Below are 15,256 nucleotides of genomic sequence, written 5' to 3'. Positions count from 1 at the left end.
CTACCTGCTTTTTCTAAATAGCCAAGCATAGCAGAGTTCCGTGAAATGGTAAAACTCATCTAAACCTTATAGTATTGTATGTGACGTGCTTGTCAGGAGGGGTATTAGGGAAAAGCATTCTGATTGGGCCAACTTGTAAGTGGGCAACAATGTGACAGGAGGGTTAGCTGTGATGCTTTGGGGCAAATCAGTTCTTTCTTTTCTTTTATTTCCTAGTTCTCTTTTTCTTTCCCCCCTCCTTTCTCTGAGGCCTTGTTATGATCCCGTAAATGAGTCTTATGCAACTCATTGTGTTAATCCAAGCCCTACAGTGAGATGGAGTCTCCCTCCACCCCTCCCCTCAGCTCAGCTAAATCTGCCCTCTGCTGCCTGAGCCGCTGGGTGATCATTACATTTAGAGTGGACTTTCACACATTCCGGCACAGTGAAAGGCACTGCTTCCCAGTCTCCGCCTGTTTACTCAAGTGTCTAGAGAGGCTTAGCTGCAGCACCTTCATTCATTAACAACCACCGCTCCTCTGCTCAATGCCCGCCACTCTGAGTAATGAAAATCAGTCACACAGACTCCTCAGCTATCTCTTCCCTGGAAGAGGATAAGGTTGATAGTTCTAGGATTTGCTGGTACTGGTTTAACTTTGAGATATTCCCACTGAAGCTGGTGCAGCATGGATGCTGGTTACTAAGGCACCAGTGGGCTAGCCTTACACTGCGCCCTAACAAGACATGATCTGTTTATGTAAAATACATCAATACAAAGTCTCAAGATTGGGAGTAGAATTACATCATCAACTCATATTGTATGCCATAATAAGTATAATTAAGACTATAATAGAATATTAAGATGTTACAAAACAAAAAAACAAAAAATTATTACAAGGGTATTTTTTGCCCCCAAATTTGGAATTTCAGGGGCATTTTTGAACACAAAAAGTAAAAGTTAACATTAACAGCCACAATAAGCTATTGATTATCTGTTAGAGTTCTCTTCATTTCTTGGATAACTCACTTGCGTTGTTTCTTCTCCAGGTCATGGTTGCGGCTTTGCTGGCCCTCCAAGTGCAGTTTGGTGTCCTGCAGCTCTGCTGTCAGTCTCTGGCATTTCTTCTTTAGCTGCTGCGCCACACGCTGCACCTCCTCATTGTCCGCCTGCAGGTCTGTCAGCTACACACACACAAAGATATAGATACACAGATTCTCAGTGAGTCTGTACAGGTGGACATGTCCATCTTGATGAGATCCACACCAGTGTCTTGTCCAGTGTCTTGTCATGAGTTTCAGTCAGTACACACATGTATGAGACAGTACATGCTGTTGTGTTAATCCACATTGACAGTTTGAGTGAAGAGAAAGTGATGTCTTCTTTATATGTGTTATACAGAACACTGGGTGTTAATTAATTGGCAGTGGTTGATTTGTAAAAACAATTTCAAGGGGGATTGTATTGTTGGGGGGTGGGGGTGTAATAACCTAATAAGGTTGTTCAAGATGCTAAAATGATAATCTTTTAAGAATCTAGTTTAAAACACTTTTGTCATGTTCTCAGAAATGTAATTTTGTGTCCAATTTAGTTTCATAAATTTTTGAAAAACTTTATAGCATTTTTTTAAAAACATTTTTTTAAACTCTGTCATATCATGTGGTGTGACCATCAAGTAAAAAGTATTATAATAATTTCTTTGCATCTTGAATACATGAGAATATAAACAACTTAATCATCAATTTCCTAAAATTTTTCAAACACATTTTAAAGTAAAAATAATATTAATAATATTTCTTTTAATAATATGAATTTTTGAGTCAAGAATATCAAGAAGTTTTCTCAGGGTTCCACCACATGACTGGAACAAAATGTACTTTTCATAAAAAATGTCAAAATGAATATTTGATGTCTTTTGAAACTTCAAGCTCAGTCTTGAGGGTCTAAAGGTGTCTGCTCTGTTTTATGGTTTTAATGGCCAACATAAACAACAAAATGGCTACAATTTTGGTTTCACCCAATGACTTTGATTTGGTGGACAAAATCCAAAATCCACAATTTTTAAATATGAATTATATTTTAGAACACAAATGTTTCACTGCTTTTTTTTTTTTTTTTAAATGACAATAAAAGATTATTCTGCACTAGACTTGCCAACATTTATTTTTTTCAAGAATTTCAGCTTTTAATGGGACTGATTTTTTTTTATTTTTTTTTTTACTGTCTCTCGACACCACATGACATTTTTTACTTTAAGCCCAAGAAAAAATATCAATATGACTTTAAGAAATTGAAAACATGCTCATCATAGAAGAGGTGTATTCAAGTAAATGGTTTGTGTAATTGCATTTTTAACGTATTTTTAACTTAACAGATCTGGACAAAAATGAGCGTCACTTCATCATTGACCCTTAGGACACATGGCCATAATATGCACGTTACCCTCTGTTATTGTATTTTATGATGAATTTTGTGAAAATAATCCAAGTTATGATCATGTAAAAGTTTTTTTTTTTTTTTTTTAGATCGCTCGCCCACTGTCACCTACACATTTTTTGTACTCTAAAAACTGAACTAGTACTGGAAGCTTGGGCTGTTTCTATGAATGATGCTTAAACAGTGGTGTAGAAAAGTTGTTCTACACACTTTTATGGACGAAACCCTGCAAATAGTTTGAATTAAAAACATGTACATATTGTAACTACACTCTCATAGCAATATCTCACCTTCTGTTCTCTTCTTTTAAAGAAAGACAAAATATTTTCTTGAACTGTTCTCTTGGCCATTTTTGAAAGTGCGTGAAACTTTTAAAAAATTGCATTACCTTCAGTGGCATAAGGTTCATGTGACCACTAGAAAGGACAAGTCAAACCATCGCTAAACTCCGACATACCTGTTTGACAGGTAAGCTCTTTTTTAAAAAAAAAAAAAAAACAGCATCTTATCGCAGTGGAGAGAGAACTCGTGTGCTCAAGGTTGCCAGAGTGTGACTAAAGTGTCTCCCTGGCAGAATATTTCCAAACTGTACAAGTGTCAAGATCTGATTGGGGGATTTTCCCTATTGAAATCTGGCAAACACACACATGTAGAAATCTAATTTTGACCGGCTAATTGCCCTTATTTACATTTATGTTTACATTTATTCATTTGGCAGATGCTTTTATCCACAGCGACTTACAAAAGAGGAATAATACATCATAAGCGATTCATCTTAAGGAGACAGTAGTGCAAAAAGTGCTGCATTACAAAGTTTTACAAGGATCAGAATAGTAGTATCCAAGACAGATTAGAGTGCAACAAGTATTTATATATATATATATATATATATATATATATATATATATATATATATATATATATATATATATATATATATATATATATATACACACACACACACACACACACACACATACACACACACACTGCCATTCAAAAGTTTGGGGTCACTTGACTGAAATGTTTCTCATGATCTTAAAAAAAAATTTGATCTGAAGGCGTATGCTTAAATGTTTGAAATTAGTTTTGTAGACAAAAATATAATTGTGCCACCATATTAATTTATTTCATTATAAAACTAAAATGTAATTAAAAAACAAGTTTTTGAAATTGATGAATCGGACCAAATAATAAAGAAAAGCAGCCAATAAGTGCCCAACATAGATGGGAACTCCTTCAATACTGTTTAAAAAGCATCCCAGGGTGATACCTCAAGAAGTTGGTTGAGAAAATGTCAAGAGTACATGTCTGCAAATTCTAGGCAAAGGGTGACTACTTTGAAGATGCTAAAATATAACACAGTTTTGATTTATTTTGGATTTTGTTTAGTCACAACATAATTCCCATAGTTCCATTTATGTTATTCCATAGTTTTGATGACTTTACTATTATTCTAAAATATGAAGAAAAAAATGATAATAAAGAATGTGTGTTTCAAAACTTTTGACCGGTAGTGTATATGTGTGTGTGTATATATATATATATATATATATATATATATATATATATATATTTTTTTTTTTTTTTTATTATTATTTTTTTTTTTAACTTGCATGATTAGTTCTAAGTAATGCATGACACAACTGATCTAAAGGGGATGGAAATGGGGATGGTGGTTTTACAAGGTGGATGCTTTTTGGTATTTCTTGAAATAAGGGGGATGGCATTCCCTCACATCCCCCCTCAACTTGAGGCTTGGTCATTGGGTGATGTAAGAAGAGATTGTTATCATAGACTCTGGTCATCAATTGAATGTTGCTCAGTCCAGCTTCTGACAATGACAATGATAAGCTTGAATTTGATAAAAGCTGGAACTAAACTAGCAGGAAGGTAGACCTCCAGGAGCATGACTGACCATTCCTGTTTGAAGGGCTTGAAACACAGAAAGGTGGTGGAATTGTGTGTGAACAAAATATCTGTATGTGTCCTGTGCTCTAAGGTGGAATTTTGCTTAGTTTGATTGGATAAAGACAACAGAATTGAAAAGGTGCCAGGTGATGTCAAAGTGGCCAGAGCTAATAGTCACAGTGTGAAATAGTAATGTTATGTGCGTGAGTGTGTGTATTACCTTTCTCTCCAGCTGCCTCTTGTTTTGCTGCTCCACCTCTAGTTTGTCATCAAACTCTTGTTGGAGTCTCTTCTTAGTGAACTCGATCTCTCTGATGGCTCGCTCAAACTTGAGTCTCCATTCTCCACCTACACACACAGACACACACACAGACACACACACAAAGTCAGTGATCATCACACCTTAAATCTCTTGCCTCAAACCCCTCAGATGAGAGAACCTGGGCAAGATTGTGTGTGGACATTCCCTGAAGAGATCTGAGGTTTAAACTCTGGACCTTTGAATTTGAAATTTCCTTACAATCTTGTTGATTGTGGTGAACACAAAACCCACTCCAATTAAAATAATATTCCGGGTTCAGTACAAGTTAAGCTCAATCTAAAGCATTTGTGGCATAATGTTGATTACCACAAAAATTCAAAAAAATTTGTGGTAATCAACATTATGCCACAAAATTAAGGTTGCAGTGAGGCACTTGCAAAGTGAATGAGGCCATTTTTTGGAGGGTTTCAAGGCAGAAATGTGAAGCATATTATAAAAGCTCTAACATGAATTCTTCTGTTGAAACATGTATTATTTGAGCTGTAAAGTTGTTAAAATTTTCAATTTTACAGTCGTTTTAGTGTTGTAGTTTATAGCATTGGGTCATCATGGCAACATTAGGTCATCATGACACTCACGTTAACACCACTGAGACATACTTTCCTCATTTGGCCATCAGCAAAATGCTTTCGTGTTTTTTTTTTTTTTTTTTTTAAGAGGTGGAGAGATATTATATTATAGAGATTATAAAAACCAGAGATAAGACTTTTATTACAACCCATTTATTATGCTGTCAATTTTGATGTCATTGTTATCTTTAAATTCATACATTTTATATTTCATTAAGGTTGTATTCTCTGTCTTAACATGCCTTGACAGAGACTATTAAAAAAAAAAACACATAGATCAATGACATGCACTCATAAATAAAAAAAGATCTATGAAATACTGCTAAACAGAGAAATGAGAGATTTACTGATAGCATGCAAAGTGAAGCCAGGAGAATTAAATTGCCGAAAAGTGGAATAAATCAAAAGTTCATGGCTTAGCATTAAGCCTCTGAGATCAGCTGCATGACATTGAGGTGAGAGACTGGAACAAGCCATTGCACGACTCACATATGCATGAAAATGAGCCCGATTCATGAATGTTCTGACAGTATCAATTCTGAGAAAATCACTACAGAATATAATCACGGTCAGACATCTACAGAGAACATGCTGACCATCAATAGGATGAGAAATGGGACGGACAGAGGAAGAAACAGTATGAAAACATAAAATTAAATGGAACAGGGAAGAGAGACAACAAATGAAGGAAAAGAGAAAGAAGCAATGTAGGGCTGTACGATTATGACAAAAATCGTAATTGTCGATTATTTCCCTTGATAATGTAATTGCGATTAATTTTGATTAATAGATTTGACATTAAAATACTTATTTGGGGTGGATCAACTGCATGCCATATTCTTTATGTTGGCTAAACATCCAAAACAAGCTGAGAACGGTGTTCCTGAATTACATTATTGCTGTTTTTTTACATCAGTAAATCAAGATTAGTTACCTAAACGGTCAAATTTACATTGGCCCTCTCAGAAGCATAAAAAATTTGCAGAATAAATCATACGCAGAAGTGAGCAATGGACATGTTTCTGATTGGTTTAAATGATCAACCACTGCAAAAACATACATTAAATAGAAAATTAAATGGAAAATTTTGAGGCAACATGAGTAGACCTACATGATCTGCTATAATTGACATTTTTCACGATTAGTTACTTGTGGCAGCTGTAATTGTAATCTTAGGTAACACTTTATTTTACAGTGTCCTTGTTACACATATTACATATATTGACTGTAGTAATAACAGTCAATTCTTCATAATTACAAGCAACTAACCCTAAACCAAACCCTTACTCTAAACCTAGAGTAAGTACATGTTGTTAATTAGTAACTGTACTAAGGACACTACAACTGTACTGTAACAAGGACACTGTAAAATAAAGTGTAACCTAATCTTGATTTATTTTATTAATTGTGCTGCCCTACAACAAAGGTTATGTAAAGGGCCATTCACACAGAATGTGTTCTTGCAAAACAGCTAGACGGGGCTCAACTGATTAAACAGAAGGTGTATTTATAGGCTCATTAACTCTCATACACTGATGCTACTGTAAACTCTCAAAAATGTAACCACATTACTGTATGAATTTCTTTTCCAGCTTTTTTTTTTTTAAACAAAAACAAGTTATAATCTAAACACAATGTGCACATTTGTGCAATAAAAGATTTTCTTACACTTTCTCTTTCTTTGTACAGTAAATGTGAAAGTTTTGTACTGTTTTTCTGTGCTTGAAAGGAATACTTTTGTATTGTCAAATGTCCTGAAGTGCAATGCTTTGTAATGTGTTAAAAAAAAATATATAAAGAAAAAAAAAAAACATGTAAAAATGTGATCAGAGCAATAGCTGACATATTGAGATGTGGTGGTTGATGGGAGACTCAGGTTCAAATACGGCCTGGATCATGTTCCCATAAAATGTTCCTCTCCCTACTACTTTGTCTATCAATAAAATTGGTTAAAAGTTCAAGTTTGTTTAAAAAATATATGTAAATTTGATTTTCCCACCTGCAGATTCATCTTTTAAAACTGTTTCAAAAGTTGATCTGTTTTTAATGTGACCCATCATCTTAAAAATGAGGCATTCATAGTGCAAGATGCTGAAAAAACAAAAAAAAAAAAAAAAACTGTGAAACTGTGGGGAGTTTTCAATGCCCCCCCCCCCAGCATTTCTATGTAAACAGCTTAATGAGGTGCAGCAACTCTTGATTCTTCAGATTATTTTCTCATTTGTCTAGAGAAGCCACAATGAGGACGTTCAGCACACCTGAAGCTCTCACCGCCCCTCAGTAGACAGTCAATAAAATCCTTCAACTAACCCTTCAATTCCACCAAAATGATTCAGGAGAGGTCTGATAGTTTTGAGTCTTTACTTTTCGCTCTGTCATCATGAGGGCATCCTTTCAATGAAACCCCATTATACGTTTGATCATTTTAAACTCTATGGCTGAGGGCCAGCTGCACTGATGGAAAGAAGGCTGCATGCAAATTTCCTTACTTTCTTAGTGTACTGAATTTGAGGAAAAACATACTTTGAGACTGCTAATTCAGTAGCTTCTGAGAGGTTTGAGTGTTCTGACCAGGAAGTGATGTCACAAACTCACCTGTGTCGTCATCATCCATTTCCCCATTGAGCTCTGATGCATGTATGAGTCGTGCCTCCATTACTTCCATTTCCATAGACTCCATCTGCTTTTTCATAGTATCAAACTTGGTCTGAAACACACACACACACACACACACACACACACACAGAGCACATCAGCTCTCATTCTATTGGGAAATACCGAGGCCATCTGCTCAGACGAGCAACCCTGAGTCACCTTTAAACACATACACACACTAGGCATATAGAGAAAAATACCTGCACTCACTCTCTCTCACACACACAAACTCACTCTGTGTACACCCATACACTGCATCTGTCAGGCTCACACAGATATTTCATATGAGACAACACAATTTGTATACGCCTCACGCTCTACTGCATGGACAATCGCACTGTCTGTGCATTTACGGAAAAAATATCCATTTCAGGCTTGAGGAGTTTCCTTACAGAAAACCATCAAGTGAAAACTCTGTTTCTGTTTGGAAGAGTGTGTGTGTGTGTGTGTGTGTGTGGTACCTGTAGATCCTTCATTTCTTTCTCTAGTCTCAGTCTCTCAGAGGTCTCGGACTCCAGCAGCTGGGAGGCAGACTCGCCCGTGTTTCTCTCATCGGCGAGTTCTGACGACAATTCTGTGATCTGAAACATACAAACAACATGCAGACATGAAACATGTGCCCACTAGATGTATGCAAACTCCACACATGAGTTAAGTATGAGTTCTCAAATACACACGTAACACTTCACGTCTTTATTATCACTCACATATTTCACACAATGATGATGGCTTTTGGCAATGTGGTGAGATGGTGACAGTGTGTGTGTGTGTGTGTGTGTGTGTGTGTGTGTGAAGTCTGGGTATCTGTGACTGTGCACTATAGTAAGCTATGGCTTAAATATTTGTCCCCAGAAGTATGACAAAACTTCCTTTTAGAGACATCTGGGAATGTTCTCATTAGGAAAAACAATTTATAAAAAAAATAAAAATAAATATATATAATAATAATAATAATAATAATAATAATAATATTATATATATATATATATATATATATATATATATATATATATATATATATATATATATATATATATATATATATATACACTGTACATTCAATTAGCACTTTATTAGGAACACTATGGTCCTAAAAAAGTGCCCTATGTGGTATTCTGCTGTTGTATACCATCCACCTCAGGGTTCGATATGTTGTACATTCAGAGATGCTATTCTGCTCACTACAATTGCACAGAGTAGTTATCGGAGTTACTGTAGCCTTTCTGTCAGCTCGAAACCAATCTGGCCATTCTCTGTTGACTCTCTCATCAACAAGGCATTTCCATCTGCAGAACTGGATGTTTTTTGTTTTTGGCACCATTCTGAGTAACTTCTAGAGACTGCTGTGCGTGAAAATCCCAGAAGATCAGCAGTTACAGAAATACTCAAACCAGCCCGTCTGGCACCAACAATCATGCCACAGCCTAAATCATTGAGATCACATTTTTCCCCATTCTGATGGTTGATGTGAACAATAACTGAAGCTCCTGACTCGTATCTGCATGATTTTATGCATTGCACTGCTGCCATACGATTGGCTGATTAGATTATCGCATTAATAAGTAGGTGTACAGGTGTTCCCAATAAAGTGCTCAGTGAGTGTATTTTTGATTAATGTTTTTAAAATATCCTGTGACAGACAAGTTTGGCTCAACTATGCTTCGATTCATACAAAACATGTGAAAATTGCATCAACTACAAAATCCACACTAAAAGCAAGTAACTTTGAAGCTGTTTTTCTGTTTCAGTTTTGATGTAGTTGGTAGTTACTGTGTTTTGCCTTTGTAGGTTAGTATGGTATTTACTAGGCAGGGAATGTATGTGTGTTTGTGTTAAGGGAGAGAGAGTGTGATACATAGAAATAACTTTTATTTTTGAATGTTCAATAATGGAATAAAATGTCATATTCGATGTCTTATCTTGGGCATTTTTGCTTGCTTTCAAAAAGTTTTTGCCACGATAAACTTTTGTTTATCATACCAATAAACTTTCTTTGAATTGGATTTGAAGTGAATTTGAATTGAACTGAACTTTTAAAATTAACTTTAAAACTGATTAAAATGAATTGAATTCAAACACTAACCTTGCTTTCCAGTCGGTCACTATTGAGTCTTAACTCATTCCTCTCCTTCTCCACTTTCTCCAGCCTTAACTTGAGCTGCTGAATTTCCTCCTAAAAACAGACAGAAACACAGAGATATTAAATAAATGAAACACAGACAAAAAGATAGAGACAATCTTAGAATGGCAAGAAATGCAGCCAATATTTAGAGGAATTACCACAGACAGCTGGACATTCATGGTGACACAATGACATAACTATACAGTACATTGTGAACTACTGAGACAAGTAAGCTAAATTAAAAATGTTAACAGAATAACAAGTGGATAGAAAACCTGCAATTCTATTACAGCAAACCTCCTTGCACATTCTTTAACTTTTATTTTGGCACCTTGAGAGAACTGAAAGCTACAGCCAATGGATTGTGCAGAAGAGATAGCGACTCTGTTTGTTTTTTAAAGGCAGGCTGTTTGGAGGCAGTGTCAGCACCCGTCTGTCTCTCTCCGGTGCACGCCTGACTGCATGGTTACAAAGCACTCAGTGGGGATGTGGCCCAGCTGACGAAACACACACGCACACACTCTGTGACATGGTAATGCACTCCCCTGCAGGGAGCAGAGTTGCTTTTGATCCAACCAGCTACATAGGTAATGTATGCATACACACAGCCCTGCCACTCTCTGCACACAAAAACACACACAACTCTCTACAAACACTCGGATTGAGTCAAAGCCGCAGAGAGAGTAATCAAAGAGACGGGCGCTTTGTGTGTGACTGAGAGCAGCATCTGAATTCGAGAGGGACCCCTGCAAGGCGGAGACCAAGTGGGGCATTAAAAGCCATACAGATGGGCTTTAAATTCAGCTGTCCTTCTGTCAAAAGGCAAATCCTGTACATGACATGCCGATTTAAAGCATATGAAGTGGTCAGTGAGGACGGGCAACCTCAGAGAAATACAGAGAGAGATGGATTAAGGTAGGGTTGGAGAGATATGATGCGTGCATAGACCAATATATCAGCCAGACTGATACTGATTAATCGGACAATATTTTGCAATTTAAGATTATCAGCCTCAGCCGTTATCTGATGCTCACTTGGCTAATATACAGGAGTTCATGCCAATAAAGTTTATAAATAGACCGATATGTAGGCCAAACAGATTAGTCGGCCGCTCACTGGATGTTTTTTGTTTTTCGCACCATTCTCTATACACTCTAGAGACTGTTGTGCTTGAAAATCCACAGAGATCAGCAGTTACAAAAATACTCAAACCAGCCTGTCTGGCACCAACAATCATGCCACAGTCTAAATCACTGAGATCAAATGTTTTCCCCATTCTGATGGTTGATGTGAACATTAACTGAAGCTCCTAACCCATATCTGCATGAGTTTATACATTACACTGCTGTCACACGATAGGCTGATAAGATAAATCGCATGAATAAGTAGATGTACAGGTGTACCAAATAAAGTGGCCAGTGAGTGTAAATACCAGCATTATATCGGCCACCCTGGGGCCTCGTTTATAAAGATGTTCGTAAAATTCTTAAATGTGAACATACGTCAATTTCCTAAATGTTTCTACGAACGATTTGTAAAATGTCCATAAGCACGAAAATGTTTTCCTAAATGCATCCCACTTTATAAAATCGCAATTCATCTTAAAAACAAGCGCAGATGAACGAGCGCATGGACTCTGCCTACAGAACGCCTACAAATATCCTAATACGGTGAGACAGAATACAATAAAAGCGCATGCGCATGTTATTTTTGTCCTTCATTTATTCATGAAATTTTCTTGTGCGGTTAGCACGGTTTTCTAAAAAAAAGTGAGTGCAGCTACCGGTTTCTGCCAAAATAATGCAATAAACTCATCATCAGTTTTTCATTTTCATTACAATAATGAATCCATTATTGTTTACAACAAATCCACACAATTGTTCAACCAATGTCCATATTCTTTCTAAATATTAATTTCAAAAGGAGGTTTACATATAATGAAAAATATATAGTCTATAAGGCAATCGTGTCCTGTATGAATGACATTTGTTTTTATTTTCCCGCTGTTCTCTTGTTCACTCTTGCCATTGATTGCTGCATTTTAGTCAAATCAGTCAAAAAACATTTGTACACCTGCTTGTTAGTTGACATACGCAGAAGAACATTTTCACGTCAGTTTCTGCCTTTATAAGTCCCAATTTTTTCCTCACATTTGACATAGGATCAAATCTATGGAATTTTTAATCAAATCTGATTGTACATACCTTTTATACGTAAATGAGGCCCCTGGTCTCTAGATATTGTTATCCGTATCCAACATTGAGAAAACCATATTGCTCAACAATTACTTACGTCTTTGCCACGGATCTGCTCCTCTGTGAGCTGCACCTCGATGAGAGGTCGCACGGTAGTAAAGAGCTTCCACCATGGCCAACCCTTCACACCGCGGTTCTTTTTGATGTTCTTCTGAATACAGCGAATGGCCAGGTCCTGGATCTGAAAGGCAAATAGACATACTGTATAATGGAGGGTCTGCAAATTTATAACATTCTAGAAGAGTGCATGTTTGTGTTTCAGACCGTGCCTACTTCCTATCTCTGTGCTAGTGTGGCAAAGCTTGACTAGCAGCGGGCTGTTGTGAGAATCTGTCAAGCCTGTAAGTCTAGCAGTTGTGGAGTACAGTAGCTCAACCCAAGCCAAGCATGGATGGACAATAACAGGCCTGTGTTTGGAGGCTGTGGGCCCCTTGGTCAAAGAGCTTCCCCTGGAGTAACTAGCTCTGAATGGGTCAATTTCAGCTCCACAGGAAGATCTACAGTGCCTTCTACTATAAGCCCAAGAGTGGGAGTCTCTACCCCATCATCAAACGGAAGTTAACATTGCTTACATATTCACCCTCAGAAATACTGCCCTAGCTAGTAACACTGAAACTGAGAAAAACTGCTTTAAAGTTTTTTGATTGTTCAAACAAATATGTTGTACATAGACACGTTAATTCACCTATTAGATATGCATAAGAAGTCATTTTTGTGGCAAAAACCACAATCAATAATTTTGATGCATGACCCCCAAAAAAACTGATGAACCCTGAAACAACTGCAAGAACCACAGTTTGCCTTGATTTTAGTCTGGATTTTCTAGTTACTGCAATTTTTCAAAAGAGGAGAGCTCATGGAGTCGTACCAACAGTCTAGAAAATGCAGCTAGAAGTAAAACCCCCAAGCCCCATGTGTGTAATTAAATTAAACTTCAATGCTACTTGCCAACTGATTTAAAGCCTGCATAAAGATTTGCATGCTGCAGGAACAGGGACATTTCAAATAGAGGATTATCTGGAAACCCAATTAGACAAGCCCAATTCAGCACATTAACAGGACAGAGTCTGTACCTGTTGGGTTTGAGCGATGTCTCATTTGTCACACCGAAAGAGCTTTAGTGTTGCACAGAAAAGAGGTGGCTTATGAACGACATATGCACTGCAGCTCATTTGCCACACTCTGACCAAAACAACTGTCATAAACAGTCATCTAAACAGGTTGTAAGGAGGACAAAATCAGGAAGAGCTTCCTAATTAAAATGTCGTCTGGAGGAAATGGGGCCTGTGATCCCTGGAGCCTGGCAGGAGGATCTAAGCGGGTCGTATGAACGGATGTGACTCCAAGGTGCTACCAAACAAGGTCAGCCACAACCTTCTCCAACAGATGTCTCATATCTAGTCAGGTGTGTGGCAAAAATTTGAACACAGATCAGCAGGTGGCATTTATCTGCAAGTACGACCACACATTTATTACACGGCTCACAGACAAGGACGTTGGATCGCATACAAACAGACACATGTTTCTGAGGCACCTGCTCAGACTTGGAGCAAAAGCTTGTGTCTTTAGGCAACAAGTTAATTAGACACACGATTGGCATTCAGCTAAATTTCAAGCTCCCTCTAGTGCCATTTCCGCTGAATGTCAAAGAAACTTTGGGAGGAGCGGGCCGCTGGGCTTCAAAGGAACAAATGTGGTTGTTCTCTGTTCAGATGCTTCACACAGAGAGTGAGAAAAAGAAACAGAGAGATCTGGAGGGACTTAAGCTTTGAAAATACTCTCCTTAGGTAGTCCAAAACTGGAACAGACTTCAAGATGTTGCGATCCCCCCCAGTTATCAATCTGAGAGAGAAACAAGCAAATTGATTTTGCATTGCGGCAACAGTGGTTTGAGAGAGGATGCCAAGTCCCATATGTCTATCTCTCTGGGAGCTTCTGTAACGACTCAACTTGTCTCGATATTGGTAAATATGTCCTGCATCCAACTTCACCAACACAAAAAATTATGGCATAGGACACAAACATGCTTCCACTTCCCCTTCACTCATTTTTAGTACTAGAAGAGGATATGAGACTCCGAGATTCTGTTAAAGACTGTTTTCATCACTTGGTAAGGGGCTCTCATAGTCCAGCATAGCCAGACTTTTAATTATTGGCATAAAGCTTGGTCCACCTTGAAGCTTATGCTGGCCAAGAACCACCTACTAAGGCTGGGTTCTCACTGTATGATTTTGGCCATGCTTTCAAGACAAATTTCAGAGATTGTGAAAGATTTCTCATCATAAAGCGAAACCAGCAGTCTTTGAGCCCTTAGTGTGACATGTTCACCAACAGCTAAGCAACTCCCTTTGCAAAGAATCTTAGCCTTCGACGAAGCTCTGGCAGTGTCTGAAATTTTGAGTAGCATTCGTGCAGTGTGATGCTCCTACAACACAAAACTCAGTCAGCGTGGTCAATTAGGACAATTATAACCATAAATATAGCCGCAAGCAGCGATTGTCGGGGGCCAAGCACATATGGCGAGATGACCAAAATAATCAAATTTGACAGAAAAGATCCAGCGAATGCTGTGGACACAGCTATTTTGATGTGACATTTTAATTGCTTTGAACACAGTTGAAAAATTAGGCTAGCGCCCCCATCATCAAAAATGAACGAAACTTGGCATGTTACCTCAGAATGTTCTCTTGTCCATGTGTACAAAGTTTTGTTAAGTTTGGAAATTTTGATCACAAGATATAGGCTAATTAGTCATCACATGCCACGACCCCAAACATATTTGTTTATATATTCAGAACGATTTAACATATCATAATTCTTTGAACAACAATATGATTGGCCGCTGGCGGCCATATTTGTTGATTTGTCGAATCTATTTTTTAAGAATATGTTAGCACTTGAACCAAAGAAGATGCATATTTATTTTGAACTTTGCCACTCAAACAGCTACAAAGTTACAACAGTTTTTTAGTTGTAGCGCCCCTAGTGGCGCAATTGTATGAAACTTTG

General features: G+C 37.4%; 1 protein-coding gene across 12 annotated transcripts in view; it reads right to left on the bottom strand.

The window, feature by feature from the left end:
• myo18ab (myosin XVIIIA b) overlaps positions 1-15,256 on the bottom strand; it is a 172,996-nt gene that overhangs the window by 44,687 nt on the left and 113,053 nt on the right. For all 12 annotated transcript variants that reach the window (XM_051665907.1, XM_051665908.1, XM_051665909.1 and 9 more), the window contains 6 exons: positions 12,285-12,428; positions 9,954-10,043; positions 8,332-8,451; positions 7,811-7,922; positions 4,545-4,672; positions 1,007-1,161 (listed from right to left, as the gene is read on the bottom strand). In XM_051665907.1, the coding sequence (XP_051521867.1) occupies positions 1,007-1,161; positions 4,545-4,672; positions 7,811-7,922; positions 8,332-8,451; positions 9,954-10,043; positions 12,285-12,428 (749 nt within the window). The remainder of the gene's footprint in view (positions 1-1,006; positions 1,162-4,544; positions 4,673-7,810; positions 7,923-8,331; positions 8,452-9,953; positions 10,044-12,284; positions 12,429-15,256) is intronic.

The sequence above is a fragment of the Myxocyprinus asiaticus genome, chromosome 31 (genome assembly GCF_019703515.2).
Source record: "Myxocyprinus asiaticus isolate MX2 ecotype Aquarium Trade chromosome 31, UBuf_Myxa_2, whole genome shotgun sequence".
Lineage (NCBI taxonomy): Eukaryota > Metazoa > Chordata > Actinopteri > Cypriniformes > Catostomidae > Myxocyprinus > Myxocyprinus asiaticus.
This window is presented reverse-complemented; position numbering and strand designations above follow the sequence as displayed.